At 41.5% G+C, this 27,773-nt stretch overlaps 1 protein-coding gene across 5 annotated transcripts in view; it reads right to left on the bottom strand.

Moving 5' to 3' along the window:
• RTN3 (reticulon 3) overlaps positions 1-14,005 on the bottom strand; it is a 47,285-nt gene extending 33,280 nt beyond the window's left edge. The window contains exons 1-2 of one of the 5 annotated variants that reach the window (XM_051966261.1): positions 13,607-14,005; positions 613-663 (exon numbers count right to left, since the gene is read on the bottom strand). In XM_051966261.1, the coding sequence (XP_051822221.1) occupies positions 613-663; positions 13,607-13,757 (202 nt within the window). In that variant the 5' untranslated portion in view covers positions 13,758-14,005. Of the gene's footprint in view, positions 1-612; positions 664-12,439; positions 12,546-12,727; positions 12,844-13,606 lie in introns of those variants that run through there. The other 4 variants (XM_051966262.1, XM_051966263.1, XM_051966265.1 and 1 more) reach the window with 4 other exon arrangements.
• Between the last annotated feature and the right edge of the window lie 13,768 nt (positions 14,006-27,773).

Raw genomic sequence — 27,773 nt, 5'->3', positions numbered from 1 at the left:
ACCTTCCCCACGAGATGCCAGATTAAAAAAGGAAAAGTCCTGACAATATCTAGAAATAGTACTGCTTGCCAGAAAGCCAAGTGACTTACTGCAGAGCCAATGAGGAGAGAAACTCAAACCTAAGACATTTCACAGTTCGCTGACAGGTGCTTTCTGTATAGGCAGTGGAGGCAAGGTTACATACTTTTCTTCCAAACACCAAGTGTCCCAAGAGTTAAATAATTGCTAGTTATATATACATGTATATACACATTATGTAAATATCACATTCTGGGGTTGACTCCCCATTCTCATCCACCCTCCTGTGTAACCCCCCCAACCTAAAGACATTTCCAGCTGTCCTAAATTTTAGTGGGCACAGTCAATTTTGTTTCACAGGGCTGACACTTAAAAAGTAAACCTTACTTGACTAGCAAATGCTTCCAGAGAACCATGAACAAACAGCTGCTGAAGAGAAACACAATGAACTGATTTGCTACTAATTTTGGTTTCAAGGGATTGGGGGCTTGGGGAGGGGGGTGGACAATAAGAAACTTGTGCCTTCTACCCCCAGTTACAGCCTCTTTCTGAACATTTTTCTTTCATTAATGCACAAGAAAATTACAGACTTGCCTTGTGAGGTCGAAAATAGAGATACAGGCTGAGAGGAAGAAACAAAGGAATCTGAAAGAAAATATATAGGATGAGAATTCGACAATCTCACATAGGAATTTCAAAAGCTTTTCTGCCAGATGTAGTAATGCTAGAAGAACAACTTTATTGCTAGATTTTCACTCACCTGGCTGCAAAATTTTATTTCAACACTAAGGACCTCAACTGTTTTTTGCTAAACACATTCTTACCACTAAGGAAGAGTTAGCAAGAGGAAGGCTTTTTCTGTTAAGAATAATTTCAGTCACAGTATTCGTAGACTGAGAACTGGAAGGAACATTAGAAAATCACCTATTTCATTTCCCCTGCTGAGGAAATGGGAGGTTTAGAACAGAAAAAGGGACTTTATGAAGTTAGTCAAGATTCAAACACCATTATTATGTCAAATCCAGCGCCTTTCTCCTATACCAGATTCCATTGTTATTTGTGGGGGAAAAGATAAAAAAATTTATATGTGCCTTAGTAGGTTTTCAAGTTCAGGCCAGCAAGGGTGCAGAATGAAACAAAAATATATCTTGTTTTCTTGGAGGTGGGAGAGAAAAAAAAATATTTTTGTTAATTGAAAAAAATTAAATTTACAAACATTTCTAAGTTCATCTTAAGAATAAGCACTGATGCAAGCAATGTACAAATTAGCATTTTTTGAGTTACCAAATAACTTATCAAGAAAAAGAGATCCAAATGCAGTCTTCACCTTTTAAAATCATAGCTCTCCAAAGCTACTAATTTCTAGTTACAGCATTGTTCAGTTTTGAACAGTATACCATTGATGTTAATCATACAGAATAAAAATACTAAAATTTAAAAGGACTTTTCTAAGACATATGCACTAGACAGTCCAGAAACACCCATAAAGAACTCACTTAATAAACTTTTTATTACATAAAAATAAAATCAATCAAAATAAGTATAAAGATAAAACAATATCTTTTCTTTCTCCCTTTAATATGATGTAATGCCACAACTTTGGAAAATCATATGTTATTAATAGTAGCTAGCATTTATATAACCTTAATTTGTTTACATTTGTTATTTCATTTCATTCTTACAACAACCCTGGTATGGAGGGTTGCTTATATTAGATGCTTATTTTAGAGGTTAATCAACTTGCCCAGGGCCATACTACCAGTAAGTGTCTGAGGCACAATCTAAACTCATGTCAAGCTCCACACCGCCACTAAGGTAAATTGGTGTCTGCAAGTGGGAATTCTTAAGGACACACCTATTCCAATTCTAAAGAGAAATCAATACTCCATTTATTACCACAAATATCCCTGTTCCTTAAGCTTATTTTCCTATTTCTTTAATGTTTCCAAATGATTTCACTCCTATATGCATTTACTTTTAATTTGAAATCTCTGATAACTAGTGTTTGAAATCTGAACAAACCAGAAAAACCAAACTGCAAATTCAATGCCAAAAATTAAAGTAGGCTAGCATAAGGGAATGAGATCCCACCAATCCACCAGCTGCTTTTCCTTCTTTTCCCCACTTAACATCCCATTTTGGTGGAAAATTTTCAACATGAGATCATTAATGATACACAGTATGTCTACTGATAAAGAGTAAAAAACTAATCAGTCAGAACTTGCATCAAGATTGTACAGGCATCTATTAACAGATGTAAGAGATCTTACTGTAACCTTTAGACTTCATTCCAGAAGGACAATTAGTTTATGGAGCTGGACTCAAGAATGGTGGTTCTGAGACTCAAACTCTTTGTCTAAATTTAACATAAGTCTCAGAAATATCTTGTCATAAAAGCAGTATTCAAGTGAATCAGTTACTTTCAGCATCTGTGAAATAAGAGAACAGTGTGCTGCAATAAATAACCAAAATCCAAAGGATCCTCTAAATTTTCAGGCAAGCCAGCTGTCACTTTAGCACTTATCTGAAAGATGTATTTCATGTAAAAAGCAGGTGGCTGTCTTATTCATCCTTATCAGATACATAGCCCAGTGTCTTAAATGTAGTAGATCCCCAAAGAATTGACTGAAGTGAATTATCCAATTTAGACTATTTATTCCCCTTTTATAGATTTAACTTTAAATGAAAGGCTTAAAAATAGACACCCTGGTTTAGTGGAATTAAAGAGGCTTGTAACAAAACAACTATTTACATTTCCATCATCACAGGGAGTACCCTGATCATCATAATTGCATCCATCTTTCAACATTTTTCCTTAATCTCTAGCTTTTATTAAAAAGAATGCCTCCACACAAAGTTTCACAGTCTAACACTACTAAGGGTATAACTAATTGCAAATGATTATAGAAGTAAAAAGTGACTGGCTGCCTCATATTGTCCTCTCTGGTATTAAATTGCAAAACTGGTCATGCATAAATTCAAAACTGAATTAAGCACAAGACACGCATGTGTTCTGTTGGATGGATAAATGCTTGCTATTTTCCACTTTATAACCAGTTACTCTATGTTTAATTTTCAATTTTTACAACATAAAAGTACAATACAATGAACACTGCAATTGAAACCATTAATTTCCATTTCTTATCACTTGTCTTTTTTTTTTTACCCTGAGGCAATTAGAGTCAAGTGACTTATCCACAACCACACAGCTAGGCAGTATTAAGTGTCTGAGACCACATTTGAACTCAGGTCCTCCTGACTTCAGGGCTAGTGCTCTATCCACTGTACTGTCTTTTTTTTTTTTTTTTTTTCCTTTTAAAGCAGAATACAACTTTTCAAAACTGTTATTTTTCTGGACTTCCTTCAGTACTCTTCTGCAGATTTTTTAAAAAGTTCCAATGGCCTTCATTTCCCCACCCCCATTACTACTCATGATACTCCTAATTCTTTTAAAAATAAAAAAGGAGGGAGGGGTAATGGCCAGACAAATCCACAGTGGCCAAGTCCAAAAATGTTTATTTGGTTTAATTCTGAAAAATTTTACTTTTCAGTTTCCAGGAATTTTATTCTGTTATTTTTATTCTCCTTCAAGGTCATAATACTCTGAAAACTCATACACAACTTCAAAAACTAATTATCTTGAATTCCCACCTGGGACAACTAGCTTCATTACAAAATCAGTAAACAACAATTAAGCTGCAGGCTACCATCTAGTAGAAACATCAACACAAAGATTCCAATTCCAAAAATAAATATTTTGGGATTTCAGTAAAATAATTCTCCTTCTCTAATCCTGGTTCTGTTGTGGCAGAAGAGAAGTTGTCTGAGCTAGTGCAGTTGCTCTAAAAGCTAGTCTCAGGACACACTTTATAATCTTAAAAATTGAGGACCCCAGGGACCTTTCTGTAATGTAGATACCTATTGCTATTTACTGTTTTGGAAATTAAAATATGTCAGTATTATTATGAAAACTGATTATGACCTCAAAGGATCTCCTGAAAAGTCTCAGGGACCTCCCCAATACACTTTGAGAAGTGTACTGAGCTAATGTGATTGATCACAAGAAGGTATTATCACTTTTGAGGCATATAGCACTACATTAAGACTGAAAAGTCTGGCAGTCCACTTCAAAGAATGAAGCATTGCAGAGCACTCCAAGATAGGGCAGAATACCACAACCAGGGGAAGCCCTCCAGTTCTTTTAGCACTTATACCTCATGGGCCTCTTTCAGTTAGTTAATGACTTCCTTTGCTCAGTCCTCCCCATGGCTACACTACTACCAGAAATTAAAAAGTATTTCATGTTTCTCTGGTACTGATTAGAATGTAAATATAAGAGGGAGAACAGAGCAAACTCTCTTCATGCAAAAGAATCAACATTAGAAAGAATTAAGGGGCAGCTAGATAGTACAGTGGATAGAGAACCAGCGCTAGAGTCAGTAGGACCTGAATTCAAATCCAACTTCAGCTACTTAACATTGACTAGGCTGTGTGATCGTGCACAAGTCACTTAACTCAACTGCCTCCAACCCCTCTCTCCCCCCCAAAGGAAAAAAAAAGCAAATGGGCTTGGGCATAAGAAATTGGTAAACTTACAAGAATTTAGACGACTAAAGTTGAAGCAGAACAATATTTATGTCCTTGTATTCTCCTCAACAACAGAAAACAAGTTGATGACAGCTCTGCTTTTTGCCTACTGGAGAAGACCAATCTTTCATTATAGTCACAGAAACTTTCTGGGCCTTAAAATTTGATTATTTGAAAAATGAGGCTGGCCTAAAACATTTATGTCCTATTATTTTACACAATATATCCTTCTAGTAGTATATAAGCTCCTCAAGTGAAAGTCATTTTTCATTTTTGAATTTGTGTACCAAGCATCTAGAACAGTACCTTTAACTTAGTAGGTGCTTTTGAAGGTTTTGTTGGAGTGAATTGCATTAACAATACAGAATGTCTATTGAAAGGCTCTTCAGGGATATAAAATTATGCTTACCCTTTGACCAAACAACAATATTATTAGGTCCCAACGAGATTAAAAAAAGAAAAAGGACCTATACATACAAACATGTTTATAGCAGCTTTTTAATTGTTGCAAAAAAAAAAATGGAATTTGAGGGGATGTTCATCAACTGGGAAGTGACTAAACAATGATTGTGATGGAATACTATTGTGTTATAAGAAAGGATAAGCAGGATGCTTTCAAAAAAATCTGCAGACTTACATAAAAGTAAAATGAACAGAATCAGAAGAACACTGCACACAGCAATAACAATATTGTAAGATAAACTGTAATGACTTAATTATTCTCAGCAATCCAATGACCTGAGACAATTTTGAAAGGCCAAAATGAAGAATAAAAAATGCTATTCTTCAGATAAAGGGAAAAAAAACCCCACTTTTATGTCTCCTCCAGCTTGGATCATCATATAAATTAAATTGAATACATAAATTTTTAATTATGTTAGAATACTTAATGTAAATATTGATAATATAGTAATATGCTCAAGAAAAAAAGAGGTGGGGAGGGAGCCAAACTTTACCTATAAATAAAACTATATGCAAAGTTAGGGTCATTTTATCTAGTCATAATATTTTAATCTGGGAAGGTCAATTAGTTCAATTTATCTTACAAATTAAATAGGACCATCAGTAAAAAAAATAATAATAATAACCTGTAATTCTGAATATAATTAAAAATAATGCAGCATTTTAAAAAGACAAATGCTGTTATCTTGAACTTATTGTCTCCCCTCTCCCAGTCCATTAAATTATCCTAAAAAGACTCCAAATTATTTTCTGGTAAAAGAAGGTATTTAAATGGCCAGCCTAGTTAGCTTTCCTGGCTTTCATTTGCTTGACTATTTCAATCCCATTTTTGAAAATAACTGATATTCTAAAATTCCAGTTATCGATTTTTCAAATAAACAAAATTATGAAGCTGCAAGTTACAACTCTGTAGCCCTATTGATTGCTGAATATACTCAGGTGACCTTGAATTATTTTCAACATCCTTCTTCTTTATACTCTTCCATCTAATCAATAAAAGGATAATTTTTTCAATGTTAAGAAATTTCAAGTTGATGACTAGGCTCTACATTAATTTTGTTTATAGAAGCTGCAGCATGTACCTTTACCAATTTTCCCGAAAACAACATCCTTCCTATGGCAATCCTCCATTGTCATATCCCCTCCATCCTCAACAACAAGATTGATTTTAGGCCAGTTTTTAGTACATACTAAGTAGAGATTTAAAAATCAATTTGAGTTCTGGCTCAAGGCTCCTGCTCAAAGCCATAGAAAAGTATTATAAACCTAAAGACAATCTGTGTCACCCTCGAACTGTCTATAGATGCATTGTCACCATGACAAATTGTCTTTTGAGCCAGAGAAATATCTTTAAAGAATTCAATTCTGCAATTACAAGCAATGACTAATCTTATTTTGTGTGTGAGATGACAATATGCACCATGTAAACTGAACTAGATACACCCAGTTGAAATAATAATCTGTAATTTGCTCTGCTAACATACCAAATTACTTTGCTGGAATATTAAATTATTTTGATCCTAAAATATGTATCCTACGTTGAATAGTGAACTTAGCACATGCCATATAAATACTTGATAACACAAAATTTGTTGTTTTAAGTCTTTGCCTTTTTGCCCTGGTCAGAACATCACACAATCTAGAATTAAGGCTATTCTATAGCAAAGTATATTTCTTCAAAGGGTTTCCTTAATTTAACAATGGAAATAAAATTCTAGTCCCTAAACTTCCCACCATAGATTTTTCCAATTCTCAAATATTAAGTGACATGTATATTAAAGTTGGCGAGGAGCTTTACACAACTTTGTGAGGCAGGTATTGGTAGCTGGGGAGGGGAAAAGGGGGTTCATTGAATAGAGAACTGGACTTTTAAGTCAGAAAGCTCAGAATTCAAATCCAGTGTGAGACATTTCTTTTGTCAATCTGGGCAAACCACTTAACCTCTTTATCTGTCTCAGTTTGCTCATCTCTAAAAAAGGAATAGTAGCACTTGACATAAGTGCTTTGCAAACTTCAAAGTGCTACACACATGCTAGTTATTAAATTATTCCCATCTGACAAGAGTAAACAAGCTCTGAGAAATTACAATTTGGGTAATCAAACAACTATTTAAATTTAAGTGTGAGACACAGAATTTAAACCCCAGGTTTTCCTTTCTGGATTCATTAGGTTATATGCTCCTTTACTTCTATAGCTGAAATATACACACAGATGATTAATGAAGCTAAATAGATTCCCCCTCGCCCCAGAACTGGCAAAATAGACCTAAGAAAACAAATTCTCATCACAATTTCTGCTTTCCAAACTCCCCTTAAAATTCTAGACAACGGGCAGTCCATATGAACAATTTTTTAAAGCTCTTGGCAAGAAAACAAAACATTTTTCTAAGGGGAAAAATTAACAATCTTTAGAGAACAACTTGGAACAGACTAATTGCAATTACTTCATATATACCAGGTTGCTTTTCAGAATGGCTATTTGTTGTAAATTATGCCAATAAATGAAAATTATGCTGAAAGGATTTTGGGGCAGAGTAGATAGATGGGGTGGAATCATACGAGCAGAATCTACTCAAAAACATAAACTCTGTCAGACTGGGACCTATGATTTCATTAGCATGAGACAAGTCAAGGATGAAGAAAATACAGCTTAGCATCTACTTTGCAATTTATGGTCTTAGAAAGTTACCTAGAAAGCAGAGATGATGGGTGACTTGGTAAAATCACACACCAAATGTCCAAATGTTACTTCACAGATCATGCAGGCCACCCAAGACCAGCTCTCTATCCACCTTGTATTCTGCAGATATTTCTGTATACATTTCCCTATATTCACTTTGTTTTCTCTCAGTAAAACAAACTTTTTGAGGATAGAAAATGTTTCCTTTTTGTCTTTATAAGCTCAGTACCTGGCAACAGGCTGTTTTCTTTACTCCTGTCTCTATTGTAGGAGTTTCCACACTCAAGAACAATCACTGCATCATATCACAGCAACAATTATGGTGAAAATGCTGCAGGGAATAAATAAAAGAGCATCAATAACACCGTGAGAACACAACTGTAGTCCTTCCTTTCTTCCCTTAACAGATCAAGTAGCAGGGCTAGATGTGGATATAAAGGTCATCATTAGAATAAATGACTAACCAGGCTTCCTATCAGAAGGAAAAGATACCGCTATAGCCTTGCCTTATAGTAGAAAGTCTAGGATCATCCACTTCTGTTCCTATCCAACGTAATGTCAAAGCTTAAGGGCACAAAATAATCAGGGCTGCACTGCTGACCTTCAGCCTTGTTCCTCATGGAACTATTGCCACAATAAACTTTCACTGATTGTTTCATGGGTGTAATTCTTCAGGCGTCACAGAATGAAAAAAGCAACTATTTCAAGTACTCAAGAATTTGCTAAGATGAAGCAAGTCTAATATTTAGATATTTGGGATACAAATTTGGCCTGTTGGGAGTGTGAACATGCTACTTTCAAAAAGCACACTGAAGGGATACCAGTGGAGTAGCCACCAGAGAGAACCAAACCCAAATCGGAGAGGTTCTTACCCAGGTACTGGTCAAGAAGCATTTGTTTAGCTTTTACTATGTGCCAGGTGCTCTGCTGAGCCCTGATACAAAAAAAAAAAAAAAGGTCCCTGTCCTTAAGAAGCTCACATTCTAATGGAGGAGACAACATGCAAACAACTCTAGATACAAGACACCCAGTTTACACTAGGTAATGTAAGTTATTGGGGAGAAGAGGCCAGGAACAGCTTCTAGAGTAAGGTGGGTTTTAAGCCAAATCTGGAAGGAAGCCACGGAAGCCTCGGGGCTGAGGTAGAAGTAGTATATTCAGGGACCAGGCACAACAGAAAGAGATGGAGAAACAGCAAGACCAGTGTGACTGGATCACCGAGTTGGCAGAAAGAATAAAATATAAGAAAACTGGAAAGGTAGAAAGGGCCCAAAATCTGAAAGCCAAATACAGGCCCCTTCTAACACTAGGATTGATGACTCTAGTTTTGTTTTATCTTTAAACCACCCAAGATGGTTCTTTTAAAGAAGAAAATACCATAAAAATTTATTCTGGCACTTTATGAGAATATAAACTCCAGACTGTGGAGTTTCGCAAGAATTTCACATGATAGTATAAAATTTAAGGAATGTATTTTCAATTCATACTAAACAGATCCTAAACTATATTTGGATGAGCAGAAGCAACTACTATATGATATCCCTGAATTTACTATTTAAAAAAGATAAATACCTTTCACTTCAATTCCAACATTAACACTATTTCTCCCTCAAAAGGCAGAAATCTTCGAAGTCATCATTAACCTGGCCTCCTCTTTTCCTATATTTCTATTTTACATGATGCTTGCTGATCCATTAACTCTTTTTTTTTTTTCCCATTAACTCTTTTGATCCTCACAAGTCCACGAGGCAGCCAGACTAGACAAGAATCTTAATTTACAAATAAACTACAAGCCCAGAGTTTACACAAGTTTTCCTGTTGAAGGTCCTATTATTACTGGTCTGTCCTATCTTAAGACTTCTGCCTCATGCACCTAGGTTACATTAGTATTTGATAGTTTAAAAATGCCAAAGGGAAGTCCGAAGAGGGAATCCAAAAGAATGTCCTAGTTCTCTATCACAGAATTCCGTTTAAAAATTCACAGAATCTCAAAGCTGGAAGGCACTTTAAAGATCATCTGGATTCCACTCTCACATTTTTACAGACTAGTAAAATAGTGCCTTACTGATCAACTTGCATAAGATCACGCAGCTAGGAAATGGAATAGATTTATAACCCAAATCAGAAGACAAATCCCGGAGCTGATTCTACTTTGCCAAAGCACTGGCCAAACCAACCAAGACAGAAAACTGTTGACTGCATTATTCCACATTTTTGCCTTAAATTCCTGATTCTTCAAAGCCAACGTTTCCTTGATGGAAGTTGATTGCATCATTCTGTCTTTTCCTTGACGGAAGTTGATTGCATCATTTCTGTCTTTTAAAAGAAAGGTATGACAGTGTACAAACAAGTCTATCAAGACTTTCTTGGCTCATCTAACTTCCAGGAAAGTTATAAAAAGTAATAACAAGAGGAGAATCGTAGAAATAACAAGAATTTAAGAAAAACATCTTTAAATGGTTTGAGATGACATTGCCTTAAGGATACTCCTATGACACATGCCTTAGACTTCACAAACTCATTAAGATTATATCAAAAGATACATGTCTGAGAATAACCAACTTCATTTTATTTTTAAACAGGCAGAGGGTTAACTGCCACTATTAGAGCTATGGAAACCATTTTGCAATGAGGAAGCTTCAGTAATGACCTGGTGACTACATAGTGAAGTATCTTTATATGCAGCTTTTGTATTAAGTGCAAGATCTAAAAATAGAGATGGCACAGAAGACTCACAGAAACTGTAGTGTATAAATGATACAACTGGATCTATTCACCTTGGTATTTATAATGAGTGTTGAAGACATGGAAAACAAAATCTTCATTTTTATCTTAAATGTGAACAATGACAGTGTTTATGCACTGAGTGTCCAACAAATCTATCCAGAGGAAAATTAGTATATAATAACTAAATGCCATAAACAGGAAGAAATAATGCAGGTTTAAAAAAAATCAAGGTGACTATTAATTATTTGCATTACAAAAGGCTTCCAAGCAAGGTTCTTACTTTTTTAAAAGTTATGAGTTTTCATACTTCACATATTTAGTTAGATTTGATTGTGGTAAGAAAGGAAAAAAGTTATCACTTCAAATAAGAAATGGAGAGAACTTTACAGATGACATAAACAAGCGTTTTGTTTTATAAATGACAAAACTGAGGCTGATTTTTTTGGAAATGATGATGACAAAAGCTTTAAATTTATAACATAAGGTAATACAAAAATGTGAGAGCATTTACTACCGTTTAATGTCCACACAATTTTTTAGATCCATACCCATTACCTATAGGAAATTCCATTTATAATTACAATGTGCTTTATACATACAAATACATTTAAGAAACACATGTATGTGGACATTTATACCCACATGATTAGTATTAACTCTTAAAAAAAATTAAGTTATGTGGCATTTAAGTGTATCACCAAAGTACAATGCAAACCTACCTTAAAAGATGTATTATTTAGAAAGAAGAAAAAAAATTGAACAGTAATTTTAGTGACCATATTCACACCTGAACAATGGATGAATAAGATAGTTCCTTCCCCTCTTTACAGGAGAGGGGGACTGTGGGCATGGAATATTGTATATAGACTGTAAAGACTTAATTGATGTGCTGGTTAGTTTCCATGAGCTATTTTTTTTCTTTATTCTTTGTCCTAAGGGGACAAGAGAAAAGTCTGTGTGGGAATGAAGGTGATATAAAATTAGAACATTAATAAAAAATTTTCTTAGAGAATACCAGTTATCCCATTCTTGACAGTGGATAGGACAATACACAAAGAGGAAAAGAAAACCTGTGGCTAGTTAAATGATACCAAAAATAATAATGCAAAGAAAATATAAGCTTTGACACTAGACATTTAACTGAGGCTGTACTCTGGCTTTACTATGTAATAAAGTCATTTTAACACGTCCTTATTAATAGAAGGGCAGTTTTTTCAGAGATAGACAATAGAAAAGAAGTGACCCTGAAATAACTTCATAATTTATGTAGAAAGTGTAAATTTTAGAATTAAATTTTAGTGCTTCCTCTAGCCAATACCTCCATCACTACGAAGCCCAAAGATTTCATTCCCAGAACTATGGTCTAGAGCAGAAGTGACCAGAGAGATGTCGAAAGCACTCTTAAAATAAAATTGGTAAATATTTAACAAAACAAAATACAATAAAACAGATAACATATTTAAGGGACCGGCAAAGACTCTTCTGTATAGATTAGTGGCCCTCTCTATTTGAGTTGGACATCACTGGTCTAAATCATAAAATGATATTGAAATTAAATGCTATGTATATATCAGAAAACAAAGGAACTGAACATGGCAGAATAGTACCAAAACCCCCAAGTTGCTAAGGGCGGATAATGCCCCTCCTCCCATAAACCCAGTTGCTTAGTAATAACAGAACTGCCTTTCCTTTAGAATTTGGCAGAGAGAAAAATAGGGAGAAATAATCGTTTAACGTCCACACAGGGCTTCCAAATTTGCTGTCTCACTCCTTAGTTACTTGCCTAAAACCTGCCCCAAAGCAGCCTAACCCAGCTTCCAGGGAAATAAGCTGCTTCTCCCCAAATAATCCTCTGTACACTGGGAGACCCCGAGAGGGTGAGGAAAGCCGCTGAACAGGTGGCCGGACCCAGGCTGCCTCCGTCCGCGCTCCCTCGCCAGGCTCCGGCCCCTTTAAGAACTGTCACCTGCCCACTGGCCCTTCTTCCTCCGAGGAGGCATCCGCACTGCAGAGCTCGGCCCAGGGGCGCCGGCAGCAGCCCCCCCCCTCGAGTGCGCCGGCTACAATGGGAACGCCTGCCGCCTCTCCGAAGCTTCCCTCCACGCCATTCGGGGAGGGGGGAAGGGGCTTTGTCTCATTTGTCCCTTCGCCCTCCGGCCGTCCACTCTGGCTTCAGGTGCCGTTCCTCCCAGGAGGCCGGCGCTACACCCAGAGCTAAAAGAGGGGGACCCCAGACTGCACCCCCATCGATTACCTTCCGCTAAAACGGGGGTGGAGGGCGTGGGAACGCCCAGGGAGGCGGCTTCGCCTTCGAGGGGGGATGCGGGTGCCATCGCGGGGGCGTCCAGCGCCCCGCTGCCCCCCACCACCCTTCAGTGACCAGTCCCCGCCCAGGGCGGTTTTGCCCCAGCGCCATGGAAACGCACAAAAAAGGCTGCCCCCGCCCCGCCCCCAGAGACCCTTTCTCCCCCACGACACGGAGCCATCCGTGCCAGCCTGGAATCGGAAGCCTAGCCCTTCCCCCCCACCCAATCTCTGCTGCCCTGGGGCCCGGCACATAGTAGGTACTCAATCGGGACTAGTCAACCCACCTGGATGGGCGGGGACCCCTCCTCATCCATGCTCTAGCTCACCTGCCCCCTTCAACCCTAGAGATCTAGAATCCGGGCAAAGGAAGGGGCAGGGGCTTTCCCAAGGTCTATCCACTGGAGGGGGGGGGCAGTTCCCACAGCAGAGGCCTCCTCCCCACTGACCCCTCCCCTCAGCATCCAAGGTCTGTTGTGGGGGAGGAATAAGAGGGTGGCAGCGGGGTGTTACCCCCCGTCCCCCATGTTCGCTTCCTCCAGTCTTCCCCTCCCCCTGCCGTGTTTTCCCACGGCCCCACCCCAGGGCCCGGCTCCACCCCCACCCCCACGCTCGAGGAAAAGTCACCGGCTCGCCTGGGGGTTACCATTCGAGACCACCCCCCCACCCCGACCCTGCTCGGGTCACCCCCGGCCCTAGGACTCGGCCTCGCCCCTCTTCCCCGCCCCCACCCCCAGGGGCCGCCCTTCCCCCACCCCCTACCTCCCCACCTCCCCGCGGGGCGCCCCTCCCCCTCCCCCCGTGCCGCGCCGCCCCTCCCCCTCCTCACCCGCACAGGACGAGGCGCAGCTCTTGCCCCCCAGGCCTGAGCAGGCCCCGGGGCTTCCCCCGCCGCCTGCCACGGCTCCGGCGGCATCGGCCCCGGACGACGACGACGAGGAGACTGACGGGGACTGGGTGGCCGCCGACGGCTCCGCCATGGCCTCGCCAACGGGAGGCGGGAAGGGCAGAGGCGAGGCGAGAAGACGAGGACTGGGACAACAGCGAAGCGAGCAGCAGCTGCGACTCCGAAGACGGACGGCGAGCGACTGAGCCACCGACTGACTGACGGACTGACGGGCAGCCGGGCTCAGGAGCAGCGGGGGAGGGGCGCCGAGCTCGGGCGCGCGCGCTGGACAGGATGCGCAGGCGCACTACGGCTCAGAGCCGGCGGGAGGAGGTGGGCGGCGGCCGCATCTGGCCCGCAGCGGAACTAGTGCGCAGGCGCAAAAATCCCTCCCGCGCGTCCGCGCGCCGCCGCAGCCCTCCCTCTCCTCCTCTGGGAGTGGAGGCGGTGTCGGCACTAAAGCCCCACCCCCAGGCGCAGTCCCGACTCTTGGGAGCACGTGTCTCGAGGCTGGAGGGGGGTTGGGGGACCATCCCGCACCCCCCGCAGAGAGTCTGTCTGTCCTGCTGAATCACGGAGCAGGCGATTGGTGACGGTCTTGCACCTCTCGGGGAGAGTGTCCTGTCCGGACACCGCACTGGAGAATGGGAGCCCCTTTTTATTGGGGGGGGGTCCAAGCCGTGCTGGGCCCCTGGTGGTGAGCCAGCTGCAGATCGATGCTGCTCCCGGCACCCCCTCCCCCACGCAGGGCCCTCCCCCGGGTTAGGCTGAGCTCGGCGCCCGCGGCCGCAGGGAGCAACAGGCTGTCCCTTAGGAACGCCTTGGATTGACCCAGTGGGGGTGGTCTTTTCCTGCTAAAGCCTCCCGTTGCATTCCGGAGGCTGCTTTAAGGGGGGTGGCGTGCTTGATGCCAGGACTCCCCCCACCCTTTGCAATGCGAAGCGTTTTGCACACCCTGGTGCAAGACCTCGGTGTTACGGCTGTTACCATTTTCTTCCTCCTCGGGGGCCTCCCCCAGAGATAGAAAAACAAAATGAAAAAGTGCCCTTGACTGAGGTGAGGCTGAAACCCCCAGTCCCAGCTCATGAGCCGCCCGTTCCGTGCCCTCTTTCCTCAGTCCAGAAGAGAACCAGCTGCAGAGGCGAGATTTGGGACCGCAGGGGTCAGCTGGACAGAACGGGGGGCACACATGTCCGGGATGGGGTCCCAACAGCTGGCAGGGAAAGGCCCCGCAGAGCAGCGGCGCTGGCGTCAGTCTGGGGGCAGAGAGGGGCCCCAGGCTGGATGGAGCACAGGCCCAAAGGTCCCCTAGAGGAACCGGTTGTGTAGGGGTGAGGGGACAGGTCTCTTCGCTAGTGGTGCTTGAGTAGAATATCTGTATTGTGGGTTCAGGTAGGACCAGAAAGGGGCCCGGAAACTTCCTCCAGCTCTGAGGTCTTAGGATTCATCCCACTGTCAAATACTGTGTCTCCTGCTCATGGTCCATGGTGCTGACTCCCAGTCTGGGGTCTGGCCTCAGATTCAGAAAAATTGGAGTTTCCTTTAAAAGCCGGCCCCTGTGCCCCTCCACCCCAAAATGCTGAACCTCGGCCGCTGAAATTTGTTTCTGCTGAGACTGTGATCAATAACGGCAATGCAGTCACAGCAGCAGCCAGAGCCCGTCTTCCTGAAAAGATGCAAGCTCAGGGAGGAGGGAGAACCATTCAGGCTGGCGCAGAGGGGCAGAGAGAACAGACCAATGGAAGGAGCTTCTGGAGCAGCCGCCCTTGACGGCAGCATCTGAGGTCAGGGAAAACCCAGACAGAGGAAGGATGCAGCAAAGCCAGGAACAAAAGGCTGGGAGGACCAGGCCTGCCCAGAGCATCTTCCACTGGGAGCAGAATCCATGCTACAGCTACGGCCTTGAAAGACCCAGAGCTGCACAGGCCCAAGGCCCTGCATCTTCCCTAGCTCTGAGCCACCTGACAGGTGAGAAAGAGAAAGAAAATTCTCCCGGCTCAGACAGTGAGCAGCAGGCAGCTGGAACCCAGCCACCAGGGCCCAAGCAGAAAGAACCTTGGATGCTGGGTTCAAATCCAACCATGAAGCTTAACTAGTCCTGTGACTGGGAAGAAGTCACTGGGAACTGAGCCTCCATTTTCCCCATCTGTAAAATGGGGACATTAATACCATGTGTATGCTTCCCTTTTTGCCCAAGAAATTTTTATACAATCCTAGGTATATAGGTGGATAAAAGAAGTATATAAATCAAACATTTATTGATAATAAATCATATTTTCGTGACCCCCACATTGTTACAGGATCCCATTTGGAGTCGTGAATCATAGTTTAAGAACCTGTGTTCTAGAATAAGGAGCAGAGAAATTAACTTTTTTAATATTTATTTTAAATGTATTTTTATTTCATTAAATAGTTCCCATTTATATATTTTTAGCATCCATTCTTTAAAGTTTTGAGTTCCAAAGCTCTTTTTTTCCTGCTCTTCCCCCACTCCTTGAGAAGACAAGCAGTATGATAGCATTTATGCACGTGAAACCAAGCAACACAATAATTCCATATTTACTATGTTGCAAAAGAAAGCACATACATAAAAACTAAAAATAAAGGGAAAATATGCTTCGGGTTACTTAGAGTTTATCAGTTCTCTGTCTTTGGAGGGAGATAACATTTTGCATTATGGGTCCTTTGGAATTCTCTTTATCTTGATCAGTGGAGTTAAGTCTCTCACAGTTGATCAGACTGACAATATTGCTGTTACTGTACACAATGATCACCTCCCTTCCTAGGTTTTTCTGAAACTATCCCCTTCATCATTTCTAATAGCACAATAGTACTCCACAATCATATCCACAATCACAATCATATATCACAGATTGTTCAGCCGTTCCCCAGTCACTGGATCATTCAATTTCCAACGTTTTGTCACCACAAAAAGAACTGCTCTAAATATTTTTGTACATAAAGGGTTTTTTTGGTCCCTTTTATTTCTTTGGGAAAGACTTAGTACTGGTATTTCTGGATCAAAGGGTATTTGTAGTTTGATAGTCCTTTGGGCATAGTTCCAGGTTATTTGTCATTTGTGAATGGTGTGAAGTGGTATTTCAAATTGTTTTATTTTGCATTTCTCTAATCCATAGTGACAGAATGGTCTTAATGTGGCTCTTGATAGCTTTGATTTCTTTTTCTGAAAACTGCTTGTTCATATTCTTTGACTAGCAACTGAGAAATGGCTCTTATTTTTATAAATAAGTCTTAGTTTCCTATATAGTTGACAAAGGAGGCCTTTATCAAGGAAATTTGCCATATATTTCTTAATTTCGGCTGCATTAATTTTGTTTGTGCAAAAACTTTTAAATTTCATGCAGTTCAAAGTATCCATTTTACTTGTTTGCTCGTAAACTCCCTTATTTGTAGATCGGACAGGTAACTTTTTCCTTACTCCCCTAATTTACTTATGCAATCACCTTTTATGTCTCAATCATTTATCCTTTTTGACTTTATTTTGGCATGTGGCCTGAGATGTTAATCTACACCTAGTTTCCACCAAATTGCTTTCCTTTTTCTCCAGTAATTTTTGTCAAGGGCTGAGATCTTACCCCGAACTTAGATCTTTTTTTTTTTTTTTTTTGATTTATCAAACACAGAATTACTATAATCATTACCATGTAATGTGGACCTATTATATACTACTGTATAACGTGAAACTCTTCGACTGACCCACCACTCTATTTCTTAACCAGTACCAGATAGTTTTCATTAGTGTACTTTTTAACATAGTTTGAGATCTGGACAGAACTGTCTGCACTTTTCTAGAAAAGTGAGGCAACATCTGATCTTAGGCCCTAGGTAGGGCAGACTTTCCTGCATGTCTCCTCCTACTCATCCCTATAATGACTGACTTGGAACCAACAGACCTGGGAGTTACATCTAATTCCCTCTGACTCATAAGAACAAGGTCTTGAGAGTGGGCATTCTCAACCCAAGAGATGGCAGCATGGCGGTCATGGTGTCGGATGGAGTTTCTGTAGAACATGGAGGGGAGTTCATGAACAAGCCTGTTCTTGTTTGGCCTTCCATGACATCAGAGAGATGATACCATGATGTGTAAGTAAATTGGATTTTAAATGAGGGAGGGCCATGCAAAGTCACCAGCCTCACCTCCTTCGGAGCCTTCTGGGTCCAGTGGCCAGATATAGATCAGGATGACTGTACGTGGCCCTGGGTGCAGTGGGAGACTTTGGCCTTTTTATGCCAGGTCTGTTTGACTGAGACAACTATGCATTTAATGATTAAGGACGGGTAAGAAATGAGGCAAAGAATGGCCTTTTTTACCTACTCAAAAATATATAAATAAGTGAAGAGGAAACAATCTAGTCCTTGAACTCCAAGGTATCAAGGAAGGCCACTGTGTTGCTTGGTCCTCAGAGGGGGAGCTCCCCTCAAAGAAGTTGTTTTTTGTTCTGTGTTCTCAAAGATCAGGGAGGTGATGTTGTGACAAGCGAGTGAATTGGATGGGAGGGAGGAAGGGCTATAAAAGGTCACCAGCCTCATTTATTCCTCTGTAGCCAGTTAGGCCCAATAGCCAGATATAGATCAGGATGACTGGAAATGGTCCATTCCTCTAGCCTTCTAAGGAGCAGCCTTGGGGGTTTTCCTGAAAGTGATGCCATGTTTGAAAATTTAAAGAGTTTTTAATCAACCAATCAATCCATTGAGAAGCCTCTGTCCAGTACCTCCCATGAAAAAGGGGCATTTGCTGAGCTGTAAACCATTTGGAGAATTGATTGCTATAAACAGCAAAAGACTAAACCCAGAAAATGGGGGAGCAGAACACCTGTACTTCCTGATAGTACCATGATTTCAATAGCATATTGAAAAGAAAGGGATTCCCTGTCTAGCTGTTCCAAAATTTGTTTGGTGGGAGACAGGGGAGGTAAATAAATGACAGGGCCCACTACCACGCTGAACGAATCATATGGTATCAAATGGGAGAGATTCACCAGAAGGTCAGTTCAGATCCTTCCGAAGGGAACTACTTTTTGTAAAGAGTTTACATGGTTTCTGTATCTATGTATGGGCTTCTGTGAGCTTTCTTATGTTTTCCAAATTTTCTGTGGCATAAAATATTGTCCTGTACTCAACATGCCTTTGTTACCTCCCGGACTTCTCTAGATCAGGTTCACACCTGTCCTTTTTACTCATATCCCTGGAAGTTTAGTCATTCATTTCTAGCCTTGGAGAGCCGTGGCTGGGCCCACACTGGAACACTTCTATACCCTGTCATTTTACAGAGGGCTGGGGGATGGGAACTACGGCCTATTTTATTTCGGGGCAAGGTCCTATCTATGAGTTGACTTCAATTTCACTGAGTTCAACAATCACTTAATACTTAGTGCTATGAAGTAGGGACCCAAAGACAAAACAGTCCTTTACTGAGGAGAGGGAAATTACATGGCACACTCACAGGGGATCCCATTTCAACCCACCATCTCTAACAGAGTGCCGCCTCTACTATCCTGCTCTCTCACCTGTTTTCAATCTCTCCTTGTCAACTGACCAGCCCTCTCCCCATCCAGTGGCCCCTAATACCTCCAAGATCAAATAGAAAACCCTCTGTTGGGTCTTCAAAGCCTTTTTTAGGCTTCTTACACTATATCTCTTCTCCCACCCCAACTAGGATTCTCCTTGTTCGGCCCACATCACACTTCATCTCCAGACTCTAGGCCTTTGCAGTGGCTGTGACCCCAGCTTGCAATGCTCTCCCTTCATCTCTCTACCTCCTTTCAAGCCCCGATAATGTCCTGTCTTCTATGAAAAGCCTTTTCCTTAGCCCTCTGAATGCCAGTGCCTTCTCTCTGTTAAATTTTCCATTTATTTCTGTCTCTTTCTTGTTTGTACATAATTTATGTATTACCTCCCCAGTGGGCTGTGAGCTTTCCGAAAGCAAGGATGGTTTTCACCTTTCTTTGTATTATTTGCAATGAGTAGGCACTTAATAAATGTTCATTGGCTTTCAGATAAGCACATACAAAATGTTAATATTTGTCATGGAGACAATAGTAATGACTAAAGAGGGCAGCAGAAAAGGTGGCTTTTGACTTGAAGCTTGGAAAGAAACAAGGACTTCCAAGAGAAAAGATAAGAGGAGGCTGGGAAATGTTTAATCATCAGCTCTAGGGATGAAGCCAAAGGAAGCTTAATGGGCTTATATGAACATTTCCTCCTTCACTTTTTTTCAGTCAAGACACACAACAAAAGAGTAAATCAAGCCTGATGTGTAGCTCACTGAATTCTGCTGGGTAAATGCTCACGATGATTTGAACAATACGGGGCTCTGGCTCACCCTTGAGCGCAGTCTTTGCAAAGGTAAGGAGATGGGGTAAGAAATTGTGAGTCTGAAGAGGGGGAGGGTAAGACTTGAGAATAGTAAGGCTCTCTACAGTTTTCAGTCTTGAATTCTATGACTCTTGGTATCTATTGGGATCTCTCTGGGATCCCATTTGGGGTTTTCTTGGCAAAGATTTGCCATTTCCTTCTCCAGCTCATTTGGCAAATGAGGGAACTGAGACAAACAGGGTCACAAGCTAGAGTGTCTGAAGCCACATTGGATCTCGTCTTCCTGATTCCAGTGCTCTATCCACTGTGCTACCCAGCTGCCCCTCCTTAAATACCTATCACCATTTAATTGCTTAACACCATTTTATAGGATTTCCCATAGTTCTATTCACTAATTCCATGAATATTTTTTAAATGTGTATTAGGTACAAAGCCCCTCACTCCAGGCTTGCCCTTCTAAAAGGGCAGATATTTGAAATACTCCCCTGCTTTGGATGTGAGACAACTAACAGGGCCAGTCCTATTATTTTCATCCTACAGAGAAGTGTCCAAGCAGACCTAGTGGTGAGTGTTGGGGTTAGAGTTCATTACTCCGTAGTCCCTGGGCTGTTGCTAAATGCTAACCTGGAGGGCGGCCAGGCTTGGTACTGACCATCTGGACTATGGCCCCGACTTTCCAGTTTGTAAGAAAAGAATGGGGAGGGTGGAAATTTTCTCTTTCTCTGTCTCTGAAGAACCAGTGATGTAGAAAATGGGCCCAGGAATCCGGAATTATAGGACCTGAGTTCAAATCTCATTTCAGATGGGTATTACCAGTGTAACACACTCTCCAGACCTCAGTTTCCTTATTTGTAAGAAAAGGAAGTTAGACTAAAAGATCTTTCTCTAGAACCTTTCCAATGAAAAACAAAATACTCTTTTGTGAACAGTTTAACTGAGTAAAAGAGATAATAAAGTGAGCCAGGGTCCTGAGCTGGGGAACACAGCGGCCTTGGGGTGCGAATTCTTCCGTGGCCCAACTTCTGCTTTTGTCTTGCATCATGAGAACTTAGCAAACTGCTTGGCTCAGGGGAGGGGATTCCTAAAGCACCTACTAGGTTTGCTTGCAAATATTTTCTCATTTGATCCTCACAGGAAGCCAGGGAAAGAGCCACTCTTATGACCTCCGTTCGACAGTTGAGGAAATTGAGGCTGACTGTCAGTGAAATTGCCCAGGATCACACAGGTAGGAAGCGTCCCAGGCCATTTTCTGACTCGTGGCAGCGGTGTGATAGGCTGCCTGGCCTGGATCAGGAACACGAGTTAAAATCCAGCCACAGGTATTTTTATAAGCTCTCCCAAGTCTGTTTCCTGTTTTCCTCTTTATTTTGCTGTAACCTCCTCTCCTAAATAAACGTCCCTTTCAGGGAAGAGAATGGCCACTGTGAATTTGTCCCACACGGATTTCGAACTCGGGATTGCTCCTCTGGCGGCCTCACTTTGCAATAAAGTTAGTGAGATAGGGCCTGACCTCGGGCCCAGACTGGAGCCTTTCCAGTTTGCTAGCACTTGCCCCAGCTTGAGCTTTGTTGGCGCTGCCTGTGAGAACCCAGGTCGCCCACGAGCCGATGATTCACGGGAGGAAGCCTTCGGTGGAGGAAAGGTTAATGGGACAGTAAAGGACCCATGTGCTCCTTCCCTGTGGGTGAGGGGTGGGGGAGCCCGCCCAGAGGATTAGTGTCCAATGGCTTCTCCACCCTGCCTGGGCACATTCCAGCTGCCAGTGCAGGTGCCTCTGATTGGCGGGTCCGAGGCCGCTGAGCGCCTGCGATCTGTATGCGAGAGTTTGTGTCTGTCGGAGGGAATAGGAGAATGGGTTGTAGTGTGCCGGTATATATGGGAGGGCAGCGATGTGTTTGTATGTGAGGGTGAGTGTCTGTCCCATCTCAGACTGACCAAGCACCCAGACACTCCTGCTTGCTGCTGACCTCTGAACCTTCCCGCCTGCCACATATGACCCCGAGGCTCTGGACAGAAAGAATTTGTCAAATTTTTTCCCTCTCTGGGTCTCAGTGGGGTTATCTGTACAATGGGGGCAACAGTGGGAGGATCTCCAGGGACAGAAACCTTAGGTCTCAGGAGGAGCAGGCCTATGGTTTTTATGAAAGACTTTGCCCTCAGAAAAGGAAGGCCCCAAACCTCCTCCCTGCCCTGCCCTGGTTTTCCTTTGGTCCATGCTTTGTATTCTTTTCAATAAATCCATCATTTCCTAGACAGGCGTGAAGCAGGATGGGTTCCTTTTGATCCTTGAGTGATACCTAACACATAGTAGGTGCTTAATCAATGCCTATAAATAGATTGATTCATGATCAGCAGGAGCGGCTTCTCTTCTAGAAATCATTCTTGCTGAGGGACATGGGACAGGTCACTGACTGTGTCTCAAATTCCTCATCTGTAAAATGGGTATGATAGTATCTGTCACTTCTTAAGCAGTAGTTTGGAGGATCAACAGCGATAACATCTATAAATACATTACATCCAAGGCAGTTCCGATAAACTTTGGGCAGAAAACGCCATCTGCATCCTGAAAAAAAACTATGGGGATTGAAAATAAATCAGCACATGCTCTGTTCACTTCTTTTATCTGTTTTTTTCCCCCCTTTCCCTTGGTTTTTCCCCTCTGTTCTGATTTGTCTCTCCCAACATGATTCATAAAGCAGCATGTATTTAAAAAATACATTATAAACTTTTGCCGTTTGTCCAGTTGACTCTTCCTGACCCCACTTGGGTTTTTTTTTTTTTGGGGGGGGAAGATCCTGCTATTGCTATTTTCTTCTCCTCATTTGATAGATGAGGAAACTGAGGCAAGCAGGATTAAATGACTTGGCCAAAGCCACACAGCTAGTAAGCCAGATTTAAACTCAGAAGAGGAATCTTCATGATTCCCAGCCCAGTACTCCAACCATTGTACCACCCAAGTGTCCATGGTAAACTTTAAAGGGTTATAAAGATGCCAGTTCTAGGGGCAGCTAGATGGCACACCGGATAGAGCACAAGCTCCAAAATCAGGAGGACCTGAATTCAAATCTAACCTCAGATACTTAACACTAGCTGTGTGACCCTGGGCACGCCACTTAACCCCAACTGCCTCTAACACACACAAAAAAGCCCGTTTTCCTCATGATATATTTTGTGTTTGTGGAATTAAATATATGCTTGCCATTATTTATAATGTCACATTGTATTGTGCTCTGTGCACTGCTTCATAGTATATAGTACATATATGCATAGGATGGCATGAAGGGTGGCAAGGTGCAAAGGGCATAGTGCTTAGAGTTGGGAAACACCTGCATTTGAATCTTGCTTGCTAGCCCTGACACACAGAGCAACATTGGTCTAGTCGTTTCAACAACGAAAAACTTTAGTGTTCCCCTCTGTAAAATGGGAACAGGAATACAGAGGATGTTACCTGTACTGGAAGATTGCTGCCAACACTGAATGAGATGATATGTTTAGAGAATTCTAAGCATCAGTTCTTATTATAGTGTCCTGTGACCCTAATACTCCCCAGAATAATAAGATCCACAATAATAAAACACACGTAAAGTGGTTTTCCTCATGACAGTCCCTTGAAGCAGCACGTGCAGCTCTCATTAAAACCCTTAGGAGAAGCTGCTGCTCAAGACCACAAAGCTGCCCAGTGGCAGGCAGGATCAGAACTCACACCCAGGACTCCTGACTCTTCTAAGCCTCAGTTGCCTTTGGAAGAAGCCACTTGGGCCAATATCAACCATATGAAATCACTCGGCAGACAATTCTTTCCTACTTTATACAAATCCTGACCAGATGAGGAAGGGCCTCAGCGCTCACTGAGTTGGACAAGAAGAGGCAGGTGGGCCCAGAGTTCCAGGGTCAAGGCCCATCTTGGCCACTCTATGCCCAGTGCAGGTTATTTGGGCTCTGAGCCTTTCTCCTCATCGACAATCAAAGGGTTGAACTAAATGACCTCTGAGGAGCATTCCAGCTCTAGGGTCATTTATTTTCACCTGATTCCCTGGGCAGGTTGCCCCGAGGCTCCTGGGAATAAAAAATAATTAACACATTGGGCAAGATCCGAAAAGGTGATTTGGAGGGTATGTGTGTGTAGGGAGATCTCACCAACAGCACTTAAGGTCCAAAGCGAAAGGCGCCCTCTTGAGGAAGCTGGGCCCTAGGCAGAGGTAAATGACCTGTCCAAAGTCCCACAATGCAGTTAGAATTCTCATCTAGATTTCCCGACTGGATCCAAGGCTATTTCCTTGACATAAAGGCAGCCTGGCCTGGGCCTCTTGGGTCTGGCCCCAAGTGCTCAAGGGCTTCTGAAGGATCCAGGGGATGGATGGCGATCGATAAACAAAGCTGGCCAGAGAGAAGGCTCCTTTCTAGAGTGGCTGAGAGCCAGTGATGACACAGCAATTGTCCTGGAGACAGTCTGGACCGTGACATGCTGCAGGAAGTGAGGACATCCCATTCATTCCTTGGTTCACAACATGTCCACCCCTTCCTCTGTGGGGTCCATGCAACTTGTAAAATACAGTGACTGCTCACTTGTAGGCTCATGGGAAAGGCCCTTAGAGATCATCCCGTCTTCCCCCCTCTTTTTATAGAGGAGAAAATAGAGGGCAGGGAAAGAGAAGGGATTTGGCCAAAGCCACCCGGTCAAATGGGGACCATGGACATCAGAAACCAGGTTCCACAATTAACTCTAATGCTATATAAACTATCTGAAAAAATAGGGATTGAAGGAGTCCTACCCAACTCCTTTTATGACAAAGACATGATACTGATCCCTAAACCAGGTAGGTTAAAACAGAGAAAGAAAATTCTAGACCAATCTCCCTAATGAATATTGATGCTAAAATCTTAAATATTAGCAAAAGGATTACAGAAAATCATCCCCAGGATTATACACCATGACCAAGTAGGATTTATACCAGAAATGCAGGGCTGGTTCAATATTAGGAAAACTATTAGCATAATCGACTATATCAATAACCAAACAAACAAAAACCATATGATCATCTCAATAGATGCAGAAAAAGCATTTGATAAAATCCAACATCCATTCCTAATAAAAAACACTTAAGAGTATAGGAATAAATGGACTTTTCCTTAAAATAGTCAGGAGCATATATTTAAAACTGTCAGTAAGCATCATATGCAATGGGGAAAAATTGGAACCTTTCCCAGTAAGATCTGGAGTGAAGCAAGGTTGTTCACTCTCACCATTATTATTCAATATTGTATTAGAAACACTAGCCTCTGCAATAAGAGTTGAGAAAGAGATTAAAGGAATTAAAGTAGGTAATGAGGAAACCAAACTACCATTCTTTGCAGATGATATGATGGTATACCTAGAGAACCCCAGAGATTCTACTAAAAAGCTATTAGAAATAATTCATAACTTCAGCAAAGTTGCAGGATATGAAATAAATCCCCATAAATCCTCAGCATTTTTATACATCATCAACAAAATCCGACAGCAAGAGATACAAAGAGAAATTCCATTCAAAATAACTGTCGACAGAATAAAATATTTGGGAATCTATCTACCAAAGGAAAGTCAGGAACTATATGAGCAAAATTACCAAAAACGTTCCACACAAAGTCAGATTTAAATAATGGGAAAAATATTAAGTGCTCTTGGATAGGCCGAGTGAATATAATAAAGAAGACAATACTGCCTAAACTAATCTATTTATTTAGTGCTATACCAATCGGACTTCCAAGAAAATATTTTAATGATCTAGAAAAAATAACAAAATTCATATGGAACAATAAAAAGTCGAGAATCTCAAGGGAATAAATGAAAAAAAAATCAAATGAAGGTGGCCTAGCTGTACCTGATCTAAAACTATATTATAAACAGCAGTCACCAAAACCATTTGGTATTGGCAAAGAAATAGATTAGTTGATCAGTGGAAAAGGTTAGGTTCACAAGACAAAATAGTCAACTATAACAATCTAGTGTTTGACAAACCCAAAGATTCTAACTTTTGGGATAAGAATTCATTATTTAACAAAAACTGCTGGGATAACTGGAAATTATTATGGCAGAAATTAGGCATGGACCCACACTTAAAACCGTATACCAAGATAAGATCAAAATGAGTCCATGATTTAGGCATAAAGAATGAGATTATAAATAAATTAGAGGAACATAGGATAGTTTATCTCTCAGACTTGTGGAGGAGAAAGAAATTTGTGACCAAAGATGAACTAGAGACCATTACTGATCACAAAATAGAAAATTTTGATTACATCAAATTAAAAAGTTTTTGTATAAACAAAATTAATGCAAGCAAGATTAGAAGGGAAGCAATAAACTAGGAAAAAATCTTCACAGTTAAAGGTTCTGATAAAGGCCTCATTTCCAAAATATATAAAGAATTGACTCTAATTAAGAAATCAAGCCATTCTCCAATTGATAAATGGTCAAAGGATATGAACAGACAATTTTCAGATGATGAAATTGAAACTATTTCCACTCATATGAAAGTGTTCCAAATCACTATTGATCAGAGAAATTCAAATTAAGATAACTCTGAGATACCACTACACACCTGTCAGATTGGCTAAGATGACAGAAAAAATAATGATGAATGTTGGAGGGGATGCGGGAAAACTGGGACACTGATGCATTGTTGGTGGAGTTGTGAACGAATCCAACCATTCTGGAGAGCAATCTGGAATTATGCCCAAAAAGTTATCAAACTGTGCATACCCTTTGATTCAGCAGTGCTACTACTGGGCTTATACCCCAAAAAAATACTAAAGAAGGGAAAGGGACCTGTATGTGCCAAAATGTTTGTGGCAGCCCTGTTTGTAGTGGCTAGAAGCTGGAAAATGAATGGATGCCCATCAATTGGAGAATGGCTGGGTAAATTGTGGTATATGAATGTTATGGAATATTATTGTTCTGTAAGAAATGACCAGCAGGATGAACACAGAGAGGACTGGCGAGACTTACATGAACTGATGCTAAGTGAAACGAGCAGAACTAGGAGATCATTATACACTTCGACAACGATATTGTATGAGGATGTATTCTGATGGAAGTGGATTTCTTCAACAAAGAGAAGATCTAACTTAGTTCCAATTGATCAATGATGGACAGAAGCAGCTACACCCAGAGAAGAAACACTGGGAAATGAGTGGGAACTGTTTGCATTTTTGTTTTTCTTCCCGGGTTATTTCTACCTTCTGAATCCAGTTCTCCCTGTGCAACAAGAGAACTGTTTGGTTCTGCACACATATATTGTATCTAGGATATACGGTGACATATTTAACATGTACAGGACTGCTTGCCATCTGGGGGAGGGGGTGAAGGGAGGAAGGGGAAAAGTCAGAACAGAAGTGAGTGCAAGGGATAATGCTGTAAAAAAATTACCCTGGCATGGATTCTGTCAATAAAAAGTTATAATTATGTTAAAAAAAGAAAAGAAAAAAGAAAAAAAAAAAACCAGGTTCCAGTGCAGAGGGGCAGAAACTGCTTTTTCTGTGGCTTCTGAGCATTTGAAGCCCAGAAGTCCCTCAGGTAGAAGTGATGGTTTTCATTTTTCTTTGATCGCTGGTTCTAGACTCTCCATCAATGCTTGTTAAGTTTAATGGAACTGAATATGCATGACTCGGGTTCTTGGCACATAGTTGGCTCTTAAATGTTTGTTGACCAGCACTGAAGGTGCTCTAAGTTTAGCTCAGGCTTGAGCCTGACTCTGCCACCTTTTGACCTTGTGATCTTGGGCACCGCATATGC

This window comes from Antechinus flavipes, chromosome 6 (assembly GCF_016432865.1).
Source record: "Antechinus flavipes isolate AdamAnt ecotype Samford, QLD, Australia chromosome 6, AdamAnt_v2, whole genome shotgun sequence".
NCBI lineage: Eukaryota > Metazoa > Chordata > Mammalia > Dasyuromorphia > Dasyuridae > Antechinus > Antechinus flavipes.
This window is presented reverse-complemented; position numbering and strand designations above follow the sequence as displayed.